The sequence below is a fragment of the Pongo abelii genome, chromosome 7 (assembly GCF_028885655.2).
Source record: "Pongo abelii isolate AG06213 chromosome 7, NHGRI_mPonAbe1-v2.0_pri, whole genome shotgun sequence".
Lineage (NCBI taxonomy): Eukaryota > Metazoa > Chordata > Mammalia > Primates > Hominidae > Pongo > Pongo abelii.
Window position 1 is genome coordinate 123,360,991 of NC_071992.2, and position 21,185 is coordinate 123,382,175.

The 21,185-nt window shown below is 36.4% G+C and overlaps 1 protein-coding gene across 4 annotated transcripts in view; it reads right to left on the reverse strand.

Moving 5' to 3' along the window:
- Window positions 1-21,185, reverse strand: part of ANGPT1 (angiopoietin 1) — a 254,472-nt gene that overhangs the window by 74,548 nt on the left and 158,739 nt on the right. For all 4 annotated transcript variants that reach the window (XM_009244024.4, XM_002819347.6, XM_063726788.1 and 1 more), the window contains exon 3: window positions 11,210-11,331. In XM_009244024.4, the coding sequence (XP_009242299.1) occupies window positions 11,210-11,331 (122 nt within the window). The remainder of the gene's footprint in view (window positions 1-11,209; window positions 11,332-21,185) is intronic.

Genomic DNA, 21,185 nt, shown 5'->3' on the forward strand with positions numbered 1-21,185 from the left:
ACTTATTTTTTAAAAATTCTTTTGGAAATGAAAAACTTAGGCAAGGAAAGCAGTGTAAGATGAAAAACAACATCTGTAAGGGGTAGGTTTGATTCATCTTCTTTTACCATGTTTTTTTTTTCTTTGCCACTAACTTTTTGTTGGAGAAGTTCGTGGTAAAACAAACAAAAACAAAAAACTTCTCCATTGTCTTTATTGGTTAAAAGTTTCATGCCACCTACTGGTTAAGTGATTAGAGTACTTGCTGTAGGCGTCAAAGGAGATCTTCTCCGTGCCCATTAATTTTTGGCCTTCAGATCTGAGAATTAACCATGACCAGTGTCTTAGCTTATTCTCTGTTTACTTTTTATTTACTTTTCTTGCTACTCCTGGGGTAATGATCAGAGGCAAGATGCCCAGAATTTAGAGTTGTTAACTTATAAGAAAATTGTCTTTTAAATTCATAGGCGTTATAGTCTACTAGTGAGAAAACTTAGCATTACCTATTAAACTGACAAGCATGTATATATCAAAATTTGAACGTTATAGTCATATAATACTGGATAAAAATTCCGAATTACCATTTTGTCCTTGAAATAAGATGAGCACTGGCCTTTCAGTTTTCCTAATCAGTAGGTAACATTCTGAATTGGAAAATATCATGTTATAGTTATAATTTGTATTTATTGGTTGCTAAGTGCCAATAATTCTGTAAAATATAAAATGACACTATTCCTACTCTAGGGTTTATTTTTAGAGAATAAAAACCTCAAATGAAAATGCAGAAGCTATAAGAAACTTCTGTTTCAGACATAATACTTTTTTAAAAAAATTTTTGCATCAGTGTTTTTCTACTGTTTATTTTTGATGTATTCCTTGTTCCAGCAGACATATGCACAGAGATGGCTGCTATCTGAGATGTCAGTAAGGAAGCTGGGCTTGTTTGATTTGTTTTGTTTTTCAGGATAATTTGGAAAGAGCTGAGGAAGGAAGGTTGATCAAAGAAGTCCTGGTACTAAAGGAAACAATTCTGGACACTGGCTTGTGGAAAAGATCTGCTTTTCTGAGTAAAAGGAATAGATAATATGTATAATATATAATATAACGTACATTAGCATGTTAGACAGAACACTAATTTTCATAATTCATCAGACAACCTTTAATCCTCCCTTACTAGCAGGTATCAAAAGATACCCATATAGTTTGTCATCTTAGAATAGACAGTGCATGTAATGTGAAAAAGAGACTGTCCATGGAACTAAGAAGCCTACTCTACAGCACAGACATTCCACAGGATTTGAAAACCCAAGTAATATGCATAACAACTACAAGCAAATTGGAAACATGTTACATTATTTCTCTAATGGCAAGTCTTACCAGTTAATTATCTCTTCTCATCATTTTCTCATCACATTTCTTCACTCGGAGCGCCCTTAATAACATTCGTACTTCAGTAATTATCTACCAACTTTATTTATTAGGGACATTTTTCATATTAATGACAACTTTTTAGACTTCTTCAGGCAAGACTGATCTCTTCTTGACCCTTCCATTTCTTTTGACTACACTCACCCCTTTTTTTCATCTTCTCTTCATATTTGGCTTCCAAAAGACTGCTCTCTTCTCTTTGATTCCTCCCATCTATTGGCTAGTATCTACTTTGGAAGTCAGCCCTTCCTTGTCATTACTTCCAAAATGGTTTCAATGCAAACCTCACTTGCCAGAAAACTCTATATACCATCTCTACTTATTATCTTATTCTTGTAACACACCATTATAGTTATATAGCATTTTAAAACCTTTATCTCCTTTGATTCTTAAAGCAATATAGTAACATAGACTGAGCAGATGTTACAGACCCTCATGGATAGGTAAGAATCAAATGTTTTCTTCAAAATCATGCAGATATTAAGTGTCAGAACCAGGAATAAAAAGCCATGTCTTCTAAATTGTTAGACTGGAAATCTACTCAAGACATCCCACTGCTGTGTCAATGAACATCGTACAGTCTCATCTCTTTGACTTAACGCACTATAATCTCTTCCTATTTCTTTTATTCATCATGTTATACCAGGAACCAAGGCACTGCCTTCACATATCCTTAATATTTGTTGCTCCCATTTAGTTGTTCTGGGAGCTTATCCTTCACAATATTTGAACCTTATTATCTTTCCCACGTATAAAAACAGAATTACTTTGTCAAGCCGATTTTTAACATCTGGACTAGAATTTTCTTAAATACTACCCTGTCTTAATACCTCTTCCATTAAATTTATGTGTTAATTTTAATTATATTGTTAATATACTGCTCATATTTAATTTTGTCCCCGAAGCCTTTCATTGATTCTTTACTATTTTCGTTATCCAGGTCCGTTGGGAGTGGCCACCTCAGCTAGCATGGGGATCTTTATATAGAGAGGTTGATCTGAAGGACAACATTGCAGCCCCAGTGTCCTAAAGTTAGGTAGTCAAAGTAGTCAGATTTTCCCTCATGACAGTCTCAGCTACATGTTTAGCTTAGGTTTGCATTTTAAACACAAAACCTGGATGGTGACTGAACACCAGTGCACTGTTTCCTAGAGCATATTCAGTATATTCTTTGAAGCAAAATAAGAGTTTCATTGTTAAGATTTAGGGAAGCCTATATTAAACAGTTTTTATTAAGATGCTTCTTTTAGGATTAGGGTTCCATGGAACAACACTTTATGAAATCATGCACCTAAATCTATACAAATGGAGCTAGAAATCCGAGGAGAGAGAGTTTCTCACAGGAGTCTCAGGACTTCCTGTTTCCCATCTTTCTGGAAACACTTTGAGAAGAGACATGCATAAAATTCTGGCACTTAGCTTCTATTTGAGGCAGAGGTGCGCTTTAACGAATAAAATAAACAAAATAATCTGTGCCTCGAACTTTAATAGAAGGTTCTAAATGAGTGTACAGCAAGTCCTATTTGAAGTTTCTGGTAGACTTCTCCATACCCCTGTTTTACACTGCCTTCTCCAACATCTTATTGGAAATATTTCAAATCATTGAACATATCTTGAAGCTTTCACAGAAAAGGATATCCCTTTCAAATTGTTTCCCACAATAGAGTTCTTAACATAGCAGCCAATGAATTCACAGTGGTGACAGTTGCCTAAGCTCTATGAGTATAAATATAGCCCTTCAAACAAGGAGGAAGATGTTGAAAATATAGAAACCTCATTTTTATCTGTCTGAATCTATTTATGGATGTTTCAATATTTTCCACTATTTTCAATATGTACGGTGTCAACATGTGTTGCAAATATGCGTTTGTATAGAGTGATTTTTCTCCCCATTTGAATACACACAGATTTAGTTCAGGTTAAATTTATACTTTACGTGTCTAATTGGAACGCAATAAATTTCCTCTCAAAGTCTGAAATCATATTTGTTTGGAAATTCAAATTTGGAGCAGAAGCATAGATACTATAAGTAAATATTAGCAAATAAATGTAAAGTTTGGGGTAAAGAAAAATAAGCTAAATGTATTATAGAAACCAGCAACTAAGAAGAAAAAAGATTGATACATTTCATAACACAGAGATGTAATGTTTCTATTAAAAAATAAGTTGGACAATAAATAATAAACTAGAGAAAATTTTGTAACATATATTACAAAGTTTTAATATCCATTAAAGAGTTCATATGAGTTAATTTAAAAAAGGATAAACAATATAATAGAAAAAATGTTAAACATACATAAATAGGCTAGTATGTAGTCACAGAAAAAGAAATCTAGTCACAGAAGAAATGCAAATGGTTAATACACACAAAAACATGCACAACCTAACTTCTCAAGGAGCTGAGATTAATTAGATGGCTAGCAAAGTTTTGGGAAATTTGAAATCCCAGGCACTCTTAGGGAGAAGGTAAAATGTGAAGATAACTTGTGAATATCTATAAAAAATTTAAATTATCACGTCAACAATTATAGTTTTGATAAATTATATATTTATTAATATAAATAATACTTATAATAGGTTATAAATTATAGTGCATCTATAAAAATAGATTGCTACTCATTCTTAAAAATGAATGATGTATATCTGTTTATGGTTATATATGTAATATATCTATGACAAATTATTATGAAATAAATAGTAGAAAAAACCCCAACGATAAAATAATCTACACATATATGCACATATCATATAAACAAGTACTTGTGCATGTGTGCAATTACATATGAGTGTACGTCTGTGTAAACACACACATGAATATGCACACTCTATGTATACACATATGTTAGTATGTTTAGAGAAAACATCTGGAAGAGTAAGCACTGAATTTAATCTCTTAACGATGATTCTCTGCTAGCAGGTAGTATGGTGTAGGGGTGTGGAATTGGGGGAAATTTGACTTACAACTGTATATGCATGTATATAATTTAATATGCATGTATATACAACAAGTTTGTCTTACTTGTTTTTATTTATCACAGAAATGGAGGAAACAGTCATAGGTCTAGAATGGCCTGTGCAAATGCTATCCAGAAATTTTAAAGGTGGGCTGAATTAGTGAACCTCAGAGTATACAATAGTAACATTGAGCGCCATGCAATGGGCTTTTGGCAATGCAGAATAGTGGTATAAACACAATCTCTATTTTATTCATGTTAAAAACAATAAATGGATTTACAATATTTAATGTAAACAATATGATTTGTCTTTTCCACGAAAAGTATTTTTATTAGTTGTGTGTGTGTGAGAGTCTTTGTGTGTGTGTGAGTCTCTGTGTGTCGTATGGATAAATGGCATTTGTTGGGTTAGAGCTATTGGGACATTTCCCAGTTCCTTATTCATTTAACATTCAAAATGCATTTCATACTAAATATGCTTATGTGTAGAAAATTGTGCCCAGGAGCAGGAAGACAATGAAAATAAAACACATTCTCTGTGACCTAGAAGGTCACAGCCTAATAGTATGGATATAGATAAATAAACATGCACACACACAAACATACATATATTATAATGTGATCAGGTAAGTGAAATTATGGGGAAGAAACAGGTACAGGGCTATCACATAGGTCATAATGAGCAAATCTATCTGGTAGAGCCAGAGACGGAGTGTTAGAGAAGCTGACACATGCAATGAGTTTCCAAGGATGAATAGAAATTTGTGAGTTGAATAAGGACTGTCAGGCAAACATCAAATATGTCTGAAATGACATCATGTGTTCAGTGTCATACTAACAACTAACATGATTAAACACTGCTGCTCATGTCAGGCACTGTTCTCAGTGATTTACACACATTAACTCAATCTTCATCTTAATTTCATACAGTACAATTATGGTCATTGTTATGTTACAAATTAGGAAACCAAAACACATAGAATCTATGTAAGTTGCACAAAGTCACACAAATAATATGTGACTGAGTCGATTATCCCAGGAAGCAAGGAAAAGTGAAACCAGGCAGTCTGGCCTCAGAGCTCATGCTCTTAACTACTAGCGTGTATCCTCTAAAAAATAAGATTATTGGAAGTAAGTCTGCAAAAGTAAGATTATAGTGACCATGGACTGTATCGTGTGCTAAAGAACTTGAACTTTCTTCTGTCAGTTATAGAGAATCGTCATTTGGTTGAGAGGGAATTAATAGAGGAAAATAGTCTGACTTGCTTTTAGAAAGAAGACTTTGGCACAGCTTCTGGATAAGGATTGGAGTGGCACATAGCTTAAACCCAGAGGTCATTGCAGTGGCCTAGACAAGAATTCATGGCAGCTTGACCTAAGACATAGTCAGTGGGAATGGAAAGGATGGGATGGATCAGAAAAATATTTAGAAGATGGAATTGATAGCATCAACAGTGATTGGTGAGTTGTGGGGGATTAGGGAGAGAGAAGAATTAAGATGATGCTTAGATTTCCAATTTGATCAGAATTGTATTTCATGCCAAGATACTATGGTTATCATAATTTAAAAAAAGGAAAATGCTATATGCTATTAAATATTATTTTAAAAATTAACATGGAAAAAAGGTAACATTCTAGTATGTAGGTGTTCTATTTACAAGAAAAAGACTAGAATAATATAAATTCAAAAAGTCACCTTTTTTATCCTTGTTATAAACAACTAATATAATTCAGCCTAGTTTAATGTTAGAAGTTAGCAAGTTACTTTAGCATTTTGTAAATAACTTATCAAATGAAAGATAGCTTTAATTTAAAAGACTATGATTTCATTTTTCATTTCTTTAGGCATATTAAGCATTAAACATCAATACTGTATTTTATTACAATAATTGGTAAGGCATAATTTGGTATCTTGAAGTTGCACATGCTTCAATCACTTAAAATTAATTAACTTAATAACTTCCCATAACTCCAGCTAGAAGATAGATGAGCATGTCAAATAAGTTCAGTGAATTCTCAAGGTAAAATAAATAGTTTATATCTTCTGCTCTAATATTAGAAGGACTAAATAATGACCTATATAGTGACAGGCCAAAAACAACTGGTCTACCCCTTTCTTCAAATGAATATTTGTTTGTTTTAAGAGAATAACTTGACAACTACATCAATTATACTTGAGGCCTCATCGCATTGCAAAAATATTTTTATAATAATTAAGGCAGAGAATCATCATGAACTCGAACCCTAATTTTGCCATATCCTTAGCTGTTTGGTCATAAGCAACTTACTTGATTTCGGTGAGCCTCAGGGCTTTTTTTAAGTGTAAAATAGAAATAATAATACATACTTTGCAGGATTGGTTGGAGGATTGAAAATAGTAAGTTAAAGCACCTGGCACAGATGTTTACCTTGTACTAGTAGCTAGGCGGCAGCTAGTATTGCTCAAACTATGTAGGAATGGCCATCACATGTCTCATTTCAGTTCACTCTGAACGGTCTTACTGAAGACTTCCTTAATCTTCACTCTGCATACTCAGCACAATCAAGAAAGTCCATGTGCTCCATCTTTGTATACATGGGGTTTTGACTTCCCTTCCTGTATACCCTGGTGAGGCAGAAGGGCTCCTTCTGGAATATTCTTTTGCCTGGCTTTGCTTCCGCCTTGCAAAAAGTTGGGGTTAAGTCAGAGATGGGCAGGTGCTGGGAAAACTGGCCAGTTGACCAAACCTTTCGACTAACAGACCCAGTCACATATTTGGTTCAACTGAAGGAAACTGCATTAGGACATCATTTCCTGTACACCTCTATTCCATCGTTTTAGAAAGCAGTAGGAAACATACTGGAGGAAACTAGTGAAAGTTTACATTTTATGTCCTACTTTGTGTTCATATCACTCCCTTTGTGGGCAAGGTAAAATATTAATGTTTCCCATTTACTTAGGTTCTTGGTTGTGTAATTCCAATGATATGGGTGAGTTACAGATTCCTTACTCCCAAGTGTTGTTTCTTTGAGGTAAGAAACAAAACCAGGTTTTAAGATTCGGGTAGCATCCAACAAAAGAAAAACATATTGCCCGAAGAGAGCAAACTGGAAGCTTTTTAGAGTGACTCCCTCTGGACTGTTAGGAAAACAAAACAGCAGAGCAAATGTTGCTAATCCTGTTTCTGCTTTGTGCTTCTGGCCATGTAGGGGATAGAGAAGTGAATCTAATGAGGCCAAAAATCCATTTCCAATCCTACAAGTGATGCATTTAATTTGTCAGGATGTAAATCAGCAGGACCTCTCAGCATGTTTGTGTAGTATAATCCTAACCATAAAATATTCATCCTCATTTTGCCAAAGTGGTGGTGGACCTTCCTAAGGGCCAGCTCACTGACTTGGCGGCTGAAGCCCCATCTTACTGAAATCTGGTAAGTCCCACACCCAGACACAACCCCTGACATTCCTTGGGGAGGAAACAAAGCTTAATTTAGATAATCCCCCCCGCAAAGTGTATTAGCTGATCCAAACCAGACCTGACCAACTAAAGGCATGTTGTTGCTGCATTTCAGAAATGCCTTAATGTAGAAATAGCTTCTTGTTGCATTTGGAGGATTAAGATTCATATAAGGAATAACCAGTGGTAATCGATAAACTATTTTTTTAAAACATAAACAGCTTCATGCTTGACTTTGAACCTCTCTCCATTTACATAGGAGGAGCACATTTCCTTGTTGCAATAGAAATTGCCTGGCAGAGCTCCCCTAATTCCATTGCACATATGAAAATAAACAATAACAATAAACAGAATAGGGAAAGTATGCTATGTATCACAAATGGGTATTTTTTATTTGTATAAAGAAAAACACTTCTATTTTTTTAAGTTGTTTATGGAAGACTACGTCTAATTTAAGAATAGATGTTCTGCCAACACTCCATCACACACATTAGGCCCTCAGACAAGAAGATAGACAGATAACTATAGAGATACAGCAATACCAGGAGGCATAGCAATTGATAGAAAAATACCCCAGAAGCACATGTGAGACAATGCCATACTTGAGGGGTCCACTGTCAAAAAAGAAAGAGATGTGGAATAGAAGTATAAGATGCATGCAAGTTTTTGTCTGTGTGAGCACAGAAATGAATTTCCAATTAAAACCCAAATCTCTCAATTTGTAGTGAAATACCTATATGACTAGCAAAGGAAATTGCTATAATCCTGAAAAAATTAACATTAGCAATAAATGATGTGATTTACACATGTAAGAAAACCTGAGTTTTCTGTTGAAATGAGAATTTAATGAGGGGGGGAAAGTTCATCAGCTGAAGGCACAAATATGTTTGGGATCAGAAGTCAGATTCCCTTGAGATACTGAAGTGCATGGAAGCCCCTTCTACCTGACCCAGAATGGAGCTCTTTTGAGAGCTTGCACCCTAACTCACTTTTGCTGATAGAGCAGACAGAACAACTTTTAAGCAGGTGCCTTTAAAATATAATATTTCATAGTGAGAATTCTATAGTAGGAAATGATAACCAGATGCTGCATAAAAATCATGATAGGAAGACAAGAAAATCTGAAATGATACAGAATTAAGATAGAAAGGATACATTTTTAAGAAATAAAGAGAAAGAAAGAAAGAGAAAGAAAGAGAAAGAAAGAAAGGAGGGAGGGAGGGAAGGATGGAAGGAAGGAAGGAAGGAAGGAAGGAAGGAAGGAAGGAAGGAAGGAAGGAAGGAAGGAAGGAAGGATAAATATGAGAAGGAGGGAAGAAAAGAGAAAGAGACAGAGTACCTGAGTACAAGGGGTGCATAAGGATGGCATTTGTTTTGCAGTTAGGGAGGAGACTTTTCAGGCCTCCCAGTTTATGTTATGGTATCACGACAGCTCAAGGGTCAGATACAGACAAAGACATAATATGCAGATCAGTAGAGAAGAACTAAAGAACGTAAATTCATGCTGGCAACTCTTTCAGAAATAAATCAGGTGGTAACATAACTACTGAGAGATGGATTCAAACCACTTTAGGTTATACCAGTAAAATGAAATATGCAGTTATTAAGAATATTAGATAATATTTTATTAATGTAAAATGACATCTATCTCCAAAGAAGTCAGACTTACAGACTGTGCGTAAGGTATGACAGAACTTTTTGTGAAAATGGTATTTATATATATAAACTTCAGCAAAATATGCAGCTCTTTCTGTATGATAAAGCTGTGGTTTTTAATTTTCCTGTGTGTTTTTTTGGTCCTTATGCCATAATAAATGTGCTATTTGTATAATTATAAAACCAAACGACGACTCAGAAAAATAAGGGAAAATTGTCATTGTTTTACTTCTCCATGATTCCTGGACAAAGCCTTCACAAATAGCATCTTGAAATATGATTGTAAATGTGGTTCACTTTTGGTGACAAAATTAAACCATAAAGGGGTGACCCTAGATTAAGGGATGGTTGAAGCATACCTATTACATACATGTATAGGTTTGGTTACTGTGAAATTGCAGGGGAATAAATGGTATATTTCAACAGGATTGTTAGTTCTAGAATATTTAATCATGCAATAAGGGTCAAGTCCTGTCAAGTTTATCTGTAGTTATACAGTTAACCCCCTGTCACAGTACAAGGATAAATAAATGTAACACTTAGAAATACAAGTCATACAGCATGACTGACCCCTTTCACATTCTAAACCAACAGCCAGGTTTGTATTTTTCATGCAGAAGTTTAATTGTAATTGTTGCATTATGCTCTAATTTTAGCATGAAGTTGGGAAATTCTTTTAGTTTGTAGATAATATGAAGAGGCCATATGTTATAATGGAAAGATAAGGACTAGCAGCAAAGACACCTAAATTACATTCCAATTTCTGCCACTAGCAAGCTGTGTGACCTTGGACAGGTAACTCCCTTCCACTGAGTCTCTGTTCCCTCACTTGTAAAGAACAGAACTAGCAGTCCTCTTATGTGCCTTCCTGGTGTGGAATACAAAGGGAACTCTAGTGCCACCAATTCAATGGCATTTAACCAGTTTCTATCAATACAATGGTCTTTACCTCAATATTATGCATAGGAACTGAACCTTCTACAAGTTATCCAGATACCCAGAAGAAAATTCAATTTAATGCACGAAACTTGTCCTAAGGAAGTCAGTGTTTTGAATTGTTCATCATCAATGTTAATGACTTCAAAATAATACACTCTTTCATTGTCCCAGCATTCAAGATGTCTAAGTTCCAATTCAATCAACTGAAATGATTCATAATTTATAAAACAAGATGGTGTGATGACATCTACAAAGCTAACCAAAGAAATTTACTATGTCCAAGGTAAATGGCTGTAAATGAAAACTAAAAAACCAAACCCTTGATCAGCTTTATAGGTAAATTATTTTCTAGAAAAAATATACATTTTCCTTCTCTCTAGTGCTGTATTTCTGAATTCAACAACCCTGTAGCTTTGCAAAAGCCTAAGAATTGGGGTTTGAGTAGGAATTTAAGAGGCTCTATTCTCTGTTGTTATAGGTTTTGATTCTGCTGAAAAATGTCAATATTTTATGTCACTTTATTTAGTCATAGAATCAAATTTTTGTAGATGTGGTGAGATTTGAACTACTACCATTAGAGAAATTAATGCTAAAAGTTATATAAAGCAAATATTTCAAGAGTATCAGCAACAATATTAATTTATTACTGACATACTAGCTGAATTTACCTTAAGCTCTCCTTTATTTGTATATTAATATTAATTGTCTCTATATTTCATTTTTGTAAAGCACCTCAACCTTATTTAAGAGTTGGCATAGAGGCGAAGGATATAAATAAGTACACACAGAAACATTTTTGGAATAAAGCAATCCTCACCTGTTTTTTTCATGGATCTTCAAGATTTCATTTGTCTGTTGAAGAAGTTGCTTCTCTAGCTTGTAGGTTGATAATGAATTCTCCAGCAGCTGTATCTCAAGTCGAGAAGTTTGATTTAGTACCTTAAGATAAAAGATGAAAATATTTCAAACTTCAATCACGAATCAAAGAACTTTTTAAAGTTTTATTTTGTCGTTAAATATTTTTTCAAGAATAATTTAACAAATGGTTTACCGCGGGACACAGTGGCTCACGCCTGTAATCCCAGCACTTTGGGAGGCCGAGGCGGGTGGATCACGAGGTCAGGAGATCGAGACCATCCTGGCAAACATGGTGAAACCCCGTCTCTACTAAAAATACAAAAAATTAGCTGGGCGTGGTGGCGGGCGCCTGTAGTCCCAGCTACTCGGGAGGCTGAGGCAGGAGAATGGCGTGAACCCAGGAGGCGGAGCTTACAGTGAGCCGAGATCACGCCACTGCACTCCAGCCTGGGCGACAGAGCGAGACTCCGTCTCAAAAAAAAAAAAAAAAAAAAAAGGTTTACATTCTACCAGCTAATGTTTTACATGCCTTTCAGATATTATTTTGGTTTGAGATTGAAACTGCAATTGAACAAACACATTGTGTTTTAGGACTTCTGTGTCCTAAAACCCTAGGATATTCTCCTGTGCTAGTTGCTTCATATATTTTATCTCCAATATCTGTAAGTGCAAGGTTAGTATTAAGTACAAGGTCTTAGATATTGTGGAGAATTAAGAATAACTAATAGGCATGTAAAAGATACCTGCCTTGATGGATCACCTGACAAAAAACAATTAGAAATGTGCAAAATTCTCTTGACATAGTTTAGAAAGACTCATTATCACACATTTATAGAACGCCTATCACACTAGGTAATGCTAGCCTTTCCGGATATCATGACCACCTATTGAAGGAGAAATTGTTATCATCACTTTACAAATGAGAAAACTCAGCTTCAGAGAGATGCCCAAGTTCACACAGGAACCAAGAGAAGAGTGGGGTTTCAAACCCAGGTAGTTTTATTCTGATTCTGCTGCTCTGCAAAGAAAATTAAGGAGAGGGTGAGTCAAACCATTCTGAGGAAATGAAATGACCCAGAACCCAGATTGTATGAGAGACAGATTGTTCTCATCCTTTCAACTCCACTACTACTACTCTGGTGGTCCTCTAGAAACTGTGAAGGCTCAATTCATCTTGAATCACAATGACCCATGTGTCTAGCTGGGCCTTATTATGACATGAGTCTGCGAGCTGTGCACCTAAACCTGTCATTCTCCAGACAAAGAATGCACACTCCAGTCCTAGCAGATGCCTTCAAATTGTGTCAATGCCCTGTTCCTGACTCTGTCTTGTCCCTCCCTCTCTTTCCTTCCTAAAGGAGGTATAAAAGGAAAGAAAGAAGATAAATTAATTTTAAAAGCTCCTCACATTATTTGAAACATTTTTAAACTACCACATCTTTCCTAAAACTGCTTATTTAAAGGGACGTGGAAATACTTCTGCCAGGTCAATATCAATGTAAAGTTCCTCTACAAATGATGCCATTAGGGCCGTCCTCCTTTTCTGTAGTGTCTCTAAATCTAGGATTATATCAGATGCACACAGAAAGTCTATTCAACATATACCAACAGGGCCAGGTGTGGTGGCTCATGCCTGTAATCCCAACGCTTTGGGAGGCTATAGCAGGTGGCTTGCTTGAGCTCAGGAGTTCAAGGCCAGCCTGGGCAACATGGCAAAACCCCATCTCTACAAAAACATACAAAAATTAACTGGGCGTGGTGGTTCGTGCCTGTAGTCCCAGCTACTCAGGAGGCTGAGACAGGAGAATCACTTGAGCCTGGCAGGCCGAGTTTGCAGTGAGCCATAATTATGCCACTGTACTACAGCCCAGGTGACAGAGTGAGACCCTATCTCAAAAAATAAAATAAAATAAAATAAAAAAGAAAATATACCTACAGGTCCTGGGCTGGACTTGGGCTATAGGAGTTTGCAGGAGCAGGGGATGTATTTGAAGGGAGCAAGGCAGGAACTAGGCTGAGGTGAGAGAGGCAAATGCCTCAGTTGCAAAACTTAAAGGGGTGTCAGAAATCTCAGTAATCAAGGTAAGTAATATTTTAATGTAACATTTTAAAAATTTTACAATTAATGCAAGAAATCCACATTTAACAGAATATCATTTTAAAATAAAGACAGGATCTGATTCTGTACATGTCTGATTTGGTCTGACGTGGTCTCACTTGCCTCACCCTACAGTCCTAGCCCCGCAAGGAGTGGAACAGGAGGGTGAGGATGGGATGGGGCAGAGAATGGTGAGATGGAGCATTTATACTCTAAAAGAGTTTAAACTGCTATGACTCATTTATATAGTCATTAGTAAGGATCTGAAAGCCAGTCTGAAATGTACTGCTACTAATCATATTCATGTTTGTAAAGGGTTTCAGTGTTTTAAAAAACATTTTTTCTATTCTGTATTATTTCATTTCAAAACAAACAATTTGAAGGTAGAGTTTGGAGTAGCTCAGTGGGGATAAATGGTAGAGAATATAAATATTGGAGATGCACAAGATATAACTTTCAACTATTGAAAGATTTGTATTTGTATTTGTTTATTGAGTGACATTTTATAAAATAATGAAATAGGGAATGAAACACTTGTATGTTTTGGTGACATTTAGAACAAAGCTTGGCACAGAGACAACGCTCAATATTTGTTTTTGGATACTCAATATTTGTTTATGAGGTACATTGTCTCACTAAATCAAGCATATCATATGCAGTTAAATAAAATCTATTTTCTATTTGCCGTAATCTCTGATCACACTTCCTGACATTCTCAGACACCAAAAATTTTAATTTCCAAAAGACAGTAAGTATTCTCCTCCATGTCCATTGAGAACAAAATGGAACCATTTAAAATTGAAAATGAAGCTGCCCATATCTCAGTCTGGAGACAACTACAGTTCCCAGTTTGTCTTCCTTCTCCTACTTGCCTCACCTCTAGTCCATTTGTCACACAGCAACCAGAGGGATCTTTTTGAACATGTAAATCAGATCAGGCCATCTCCTTTGCAACATGCTAATGGCTTCCCTTTGCAATTAGAATGAATTCCAAAGCCCTCAGCCTGGTCTGAAAAGACCCACGTGATCAGAACCCTGTTCACTTCTTGTTTATTATGCTCCAACTACACAGTCTTCTTTCTGCCACCTTAACTAGCCAAATTCCTTCCAATCTTGGAAAATTTGCACTTGCAGTTTCCTCTGCTTGGCATGCCCACCCCTTCCTAGATGCATGGCTGATTTCTTCTCATCATCTTAGAGAGTCCCTTTCTGGCCACCTTCTTTATAGTAATACCTTCCTCACCCTCTATCACATCACCTTATTTAATTTTCTTTACAGAATTATTACTATTGAAAACTATCCTATCTGTTCATTTGCTGTCTTTCTGTCCCTCCTAGGATGTCAGCTGCACAGAGGCAGGAAGGCTTATCTGGAGTCCTCTAAGCCTCCAGACCCCCCCGGGGCCTAGCACACTGCAGCGCTCATAGCTGAGTTAGATGACATTCTGGGCAATGGACAGTGAGCTGTCTTTCAGGCTTGAGTCATGGTCACAGAAAGGTAACAGGGCCGACATGAATATCAAGTTAGACTTCAGTGATGACAGTGTAAATCTAGAGCAGCATCTGAATATGGAGAAGGAAGGGGTCCAATATCAGAAGTCCAGACTAAATGCCGATCTAAAGATCAGGGCAGTTTAGAGCACAAATGCCAATCCCTCCTCTTCTTTCCTCATCAGCTTGACCCTATTGCTGGTTTATTTCAACTCTCTCCACTGATGTATTAAACTAGGTCTGAAGCGGGCAACCAAGAGAATTGCATAGCAAACTATGATAAATTGACCACTTTCTTGCCATGAGTCTATGGAATTTGCTGCTTAGCAATAGTTGAAGTGTTCCATTAAAATGACAAAAGACATTTCCTTCTTAGCCTAAACACATTCCAAAAGCACATCTTTGGTGGAAAAAAGAAAATTTTTAAATAAAGAAGAAGAAGGAAAAGGAGTAAAGTGTATGTGAAATATGCCCCTCGAGGAACAATTTCAAAGAATAAATTTTCCAAAATATACCTAAGAGTAAGAGAGACATAAAACCTGAAATTGAGGATTTATGGGCTATGAAATTTTAGTTCTTTTTTTAAAAAAAGTAAACATTTAAAAATAAAAATTATTAGTCTGGAAAATTTCACCCAGCTCCCTTTAATACTTTCAAGAGTACCTCTGATCCTTTAAATTAATATTAATGCTAAAAGTCAGAGATTGATGTAGAAAGAAAATCTCTTTTCTTTAGAGACAGGGTCTCACTCTGTCGCCCAGGCTGGAATGCAGTGGCATGACCACAGTCACTGCAGCCTCTTGGGGTCCGGTGAGGTGTGCCCAGCAATTTTTTGTATTTTTTTTTTTTTTTTGTAAAGACAAGGCTCTGCCATGTTGCCCAGGCTGGTCTTGAACTCCTGGGTTCAAGCAATCTGCCCACCTCAGCCTCCTAACGTGCTGGGATAACAGGCGTGAGCTAGTGTGCCTGGCCAAAAATCTCTTTCAACGACTCATTAACTTTGAAATAGGCCCTGTTTTTAGGGTTATGTTTCCTTTTGCTTTACTTATTTTTTTTTTTCCAAAGAAAAATTTGTAACATAAAACATGATGCCTTGGCAATTAATTCTAACAGAAGAATTAAGGTTGATACATGCAAAGGGAATGAGAGAGTTAGAAAATCAGCATTTTGCAAAATGATTGAAGTAATTTACTTGGTTAGTAATGGACGATGTGACCAAGTATTACCCTACAGCTTATCTGTTAATTTCCTAGGGAAAAGTGAACTGTTGAGATGCAGTGATATGGAGGTTATAACGCTAACCAAGTTAAAGAACAGCATAACTAAGGGAGTGGCAATCTTCTTCCTGAAGAGATGCAATAGGAAGTGACCAGTAATTCCACAGAACACCTCTGCCACAATATTCCATTCAACCTAAACAAGTCTTTAGACTCAACTTCCGGTTTACAGAAACCATAGGGGATTGAAGGGTAAACTAAAGGTCATAATAAAGAAATATTCAGACAAATGCAGAACATGAGATGATTGACAAAACAACCCAGTTTCTTAAAAAAGTCAATATCAGGGGAAAAAAAGTAGAAGACAGCTCCAAATTTAAATAGACTATTAAATCTTGAAAAACAAAACTCCTATAAAAGTTTTAGTGGAAAAATGAGAAAATATGAATGTAGAAATTAGATAATCTTATGGAATTATTGTTCATCTTAGTTGTGATATAATCTATAATTAATATTATATAACTATTACATAATATTCTCTATTGATATTATATATAAATATATTTTATTTATAATAGTAATACCCTCATTGTATATATTTATAACATAATAATATAACCCTATATTATATTGATAATATAATAACCACTTCATTTGGTTACAGAGTTTAATAGAGATAGGACTTATATTACAGACAGAGAATTGTGGGTAGAAATAACTCTCCCAATACAGCTAATGCTCAGTAGAGTCAGAATGCAACCCAGAGAGTCTATCTCCGGAGTCTGGGTTGTTTCCCACAGGCTTATCATGTAGCTGTAAATAAGCAGCTTCCCTCTGGTTAGTGACACCCTCTAGTCACTAACAACTGCTACCAAAATGGCTTCTTTCAAGTCACCATGAGGTCCTCTGCTTGTTGCAGCTGATGGCATCCAACTCTCTCTCCCTGCCCCTGCCCCTGCCCCCTCAATTAGCATCACGAGTAAGGAAGGTGTCCAAATTTCTTATGCTTCTCAGAGTACGGAAAAGAAAAACAAACAAAAGAACTCCAAAAAAAATTCACTCAATGTTCTTAGTTGGGTCAGATATCTTTGCAGTAGACTGCTCCTGTTCAAAGTCCTCTTCTGACCCATCAGCTATTTGTGGGTACCTATTACAATCAACACACAAGCCTCAGCATATTGCCCTCAGGCTTGGTGACATTGGGCTGAAACATGCAGAGATTAAGGGACTAAAACTTAGTCAATGTAATTATTTCACAAGTATTTATTGAGAGCCTATGCACCAGTCCTGTTCTAAATCCTGTCGATAGATAGAGCAGTGAACAAGAACAAGACAGAAAAATCCCTGCTTCTTAGGAATTTATATGCTAGGGCAGGAGTTGGTCAGATTTTTCTGTAAAGGCCCAGATAGTGAACACCTTAGGCTTGGCGGGCCAAATGGTCTCTGGTATAACAATTTAGCTCTACCATTTTAGTGAAATAGCAGCCATAGACAACATATAAATGAATGAGTGCAGCTGTGTCCAATAAAACTTTATCTACAAAACAAGATGGCTGGTCAAATTTGACCTGTGGGCCATAGGCTGCTGAGCCCTCTCCTAGTGGCTTATCAAACAATTTTCCTAAACCTTGTAAGAAAATTAATTACAGGATATTTTCCTTAGATGACCCACTAAAGAGTTTGTTTCATCGTTTCAGTTAAAAGATTCATGCTCATTGAACAAACTGTTCCTGAACTGCCTAATACACACACACACACACACACACACACACACACACACACAAAGTATATATATATTTAAAGATAGGGTCTTGCTCTGTCAACCACGCTGGAGTGCAGTGGCATGATCACAGCTCATTGTAACCTTGAACTTCCTAGGTTCAAGGGATCCTCCAGCCTTAGCTCCCTCAGTAACTAGGCTACAGGCACGCATTACCATGCCTGGCTTTTTTTTTTTTTGTAGAGATAGGATCTTGTTATTTTGCCCAGGCTGGTGTCAAACTCCTGGGCTCAAGTCATTTTTCCACTTGGCTCTTCCCTAAAGTGCTGAGATTTTAGGTGCGGGCCATGGTACCTGGCTTGCCTAATATTTCTAATGAGTGCTATTGAGGTCCAAACGGCAGATGTGATCATTTGTGATGTCTGAAAAGATGATTAAATGGGATTAAACATGCAGGAAATATATTAGGGGAAATGCCCACGAGGAAAAATTGGGAGGAAGCCAGAGGAGGTTTGGAGAGGCTTCAGACCGGGATGCCGGTCTAATTGCAGAAAAGAGGAGAGGGAAGGAAGAAGAGTTGGGTGGAAGTCTTATCCCTCAAGGCAGCCGTGCAGCAGTTCCAGCAAGGCTGATGAAGAGCCCCTAGCCAAAATCATGTGTCAGTGGACTTCTACAGCTCCCAGGAGCAGGCCTACATATCCCTGCCACAATGAGTGGAAGTGACTGCTGGAAATTGTGGTCTCTGCACCAACACAGCAATGGATTTCAGAGCACAGCCATTGGCGAGCACTGGTCAATTATACTTCCGAAAGTAGGAGATTGGAAAGATGCATCTTTAAGGCCATGAGGAAGGGCTCCACAGATCATTAATTTGACTGAAAGTTAATAAAGGAATGACTTAGAAGCATTTTGCCACATTAACTCAAACTCATGAAGGTAAAGACTGCTCTATTTGTTGCAATCTAATAGGACCTGTTAAAACATCTTACATCAAGGAAGTACTCAAAGGCAGGAGTGGTTGCTCATGTCTGTAATCCAAGCACTTTGGGAGGCCAAGGCAGGTGAATTGCTTGAACCCAGGAGGTCAAGACCAGCCTAGGCAACATAGCAAGACCTGGTCTCTACAAAAAATAAAAAAGTTAGCTGAGCATGGTGGCACGCACCTGTAGTCCCAGCTGCTGGTGAGGCTGGAGTGGGAGGATCACCTGAGACCAGAAGGTTGAGGCTGCAGTGAGCCCTGATCAGCTACTGCACTCCAGCCTGGGTGACAGAGTGAGACTCTATCTCAAAACATAATAATAAATGATAATAAGGAAATAAACATAGGATGGTATATCATCTACCATATAGAATTCATTATTATTAAATAGCTAATATATGTAAAATTACTTAGAACTGAGCCAAGCATGGATTATTAGAGGCAAATTTTAAGGCAATTTGTTTGTCTGTTAATTTCCCCAAAAACTAAATTTGCCTGAGAAAGAAGTGAGAAATAGAATGACACTACAGGAAGTGACATGAATAATTCCTCAAACAAACTCCTTCATATTGTACTCTTGGAAAGAGGAACTTGAAGACAAAGAGATATTGGTACAAACTGATAACAGAGTGAGAAAAACACTGCAAGCCAGACTAAGGGGGAAGGAAAAGGCATGGTGGTGGTTTCTGATTCTTGCCACCATGGCCAGCAGTTATTCAGGTGTGGTCATTACTGGTATCTTTCCTGATCATGATAATTTTTTGAGCACAATAGGATCTTAAAATGCCATTGACGTGAACCTGTGGCTTTCCACGTTTTGTTAAGTTGTAATTCTAGAAGGTCAGCAGAAGACTAGAAAGCAATAAGTTAATTATTTCATAACATCATCATGTGAAAGCTAGGACACTAAAATGTATTGGAAAGACATTGTCATGAGTTCCTGAGATAAACTGAGGACCTGAAGTCAGTTTTAGGAAAAGCAACACTTACCAGTGTGAAGCCAAGTTAGATGAATATAGGAGGAAAACCATGAGAGCACGCCTGGATAGCACAGAAGGATCCACTGGTTTATAAATGCTTATTATAAATGAATAGAGTGTATGGAGGTTAAGGAATAATTCAGGATACTTTTGTAAACTTGGCTCTGAATCAGGATTTGAGTTCACTTGAGTGGTTATGTCTAAGCAGAACATGTCTTGTTGCAATAGTTCAAATAAGTAGCACGAGGGTATACATTTACATGTAACGGGTTTGAAGCATCACAGCTACAAATAGCATAAGCAATTGGAAGACATGAAAATGAAAGTGAAAAAAACATGTAGGTGTCATTTCTTAAGATAGGGTATAATTTAAGCCATTGTCATCCTTTTCTACTTCCCTCTCATTGCTACTTGTGATGGATTTGTGATTTTGGAAATGTTTTCTGGGTTTCAGCTATCTTAAAATTGTTCTCGCTGTATCTAATAAACTTTCATTGGTCTTTAATAGTAAGTTTTGGCTGCTTCATATAGGGAGTAGTTATTCTTTTTCATTGAATTTTATGTACCGTTTTCAATAAAGTACACATCTTCTGGCTTTAAGGATGCAGAACAATTTATCTCTCAATACCTTACACAGCACGCATCTTAACAGTTTGGAGATCAACATGCTAACAATGGGACATTTTTTTTCCCAAAACTCCAACTCCTAGGTAGAAAGAGATCAAAAAACAACCCAAGACACAGTGTTTTAGGGGATAAAAAAATTAAACAAGACCCTGCCATGTGTTCCATAAAAGTTATTATAATAGTAACTTATACAAATTTCAAATATGCAATTAAGTAGGATATATTGTGTATTTGTTTTTGAACATATGAGAATATTTTGTAGGAGAGGGTGAACATTCTGTTCTAATAAAATAAAATAAATAATACAGTCACATTATTTATACCACAAGGAACTAATGTGCATATATTATCCAACTTACTGTGACAATGAATGATTAGACAAAGTCTTGTAATTTTCAGGGACAATATGTAGTTCCATCCATCTCCCATGTTCATCTGATGCTGATGGGCAGCAAAAAGTATTTTCCAAAGCTCATGTGAATCATTGCTCCAATGTAGTCAATACTTAAGTTCTTATTCAATTAGTTAATTTTTAGTGTTACTAATCAAGGGAGATAGAAAAGAAATGAGTACCCTGGAGTTTGAATCCCAGATTTTATACACTGGCTGCATGAATGTGAGAAATCACTCAAGCTAGTGATTTCTAGCTAAAAGATCTATCTGCTCTAAGTGATTTTCATAAAAACCATTTGTGCAGGGGAAGTTGTGTTACGTAAAAGGTTTTATCTGTATCAATTATCATTGCTATTTTTCTTTAAATACCAATCTATCTGTGATGCCAATATCACAAATGAAATAAAATGAAATCATGTTGCACCTTATT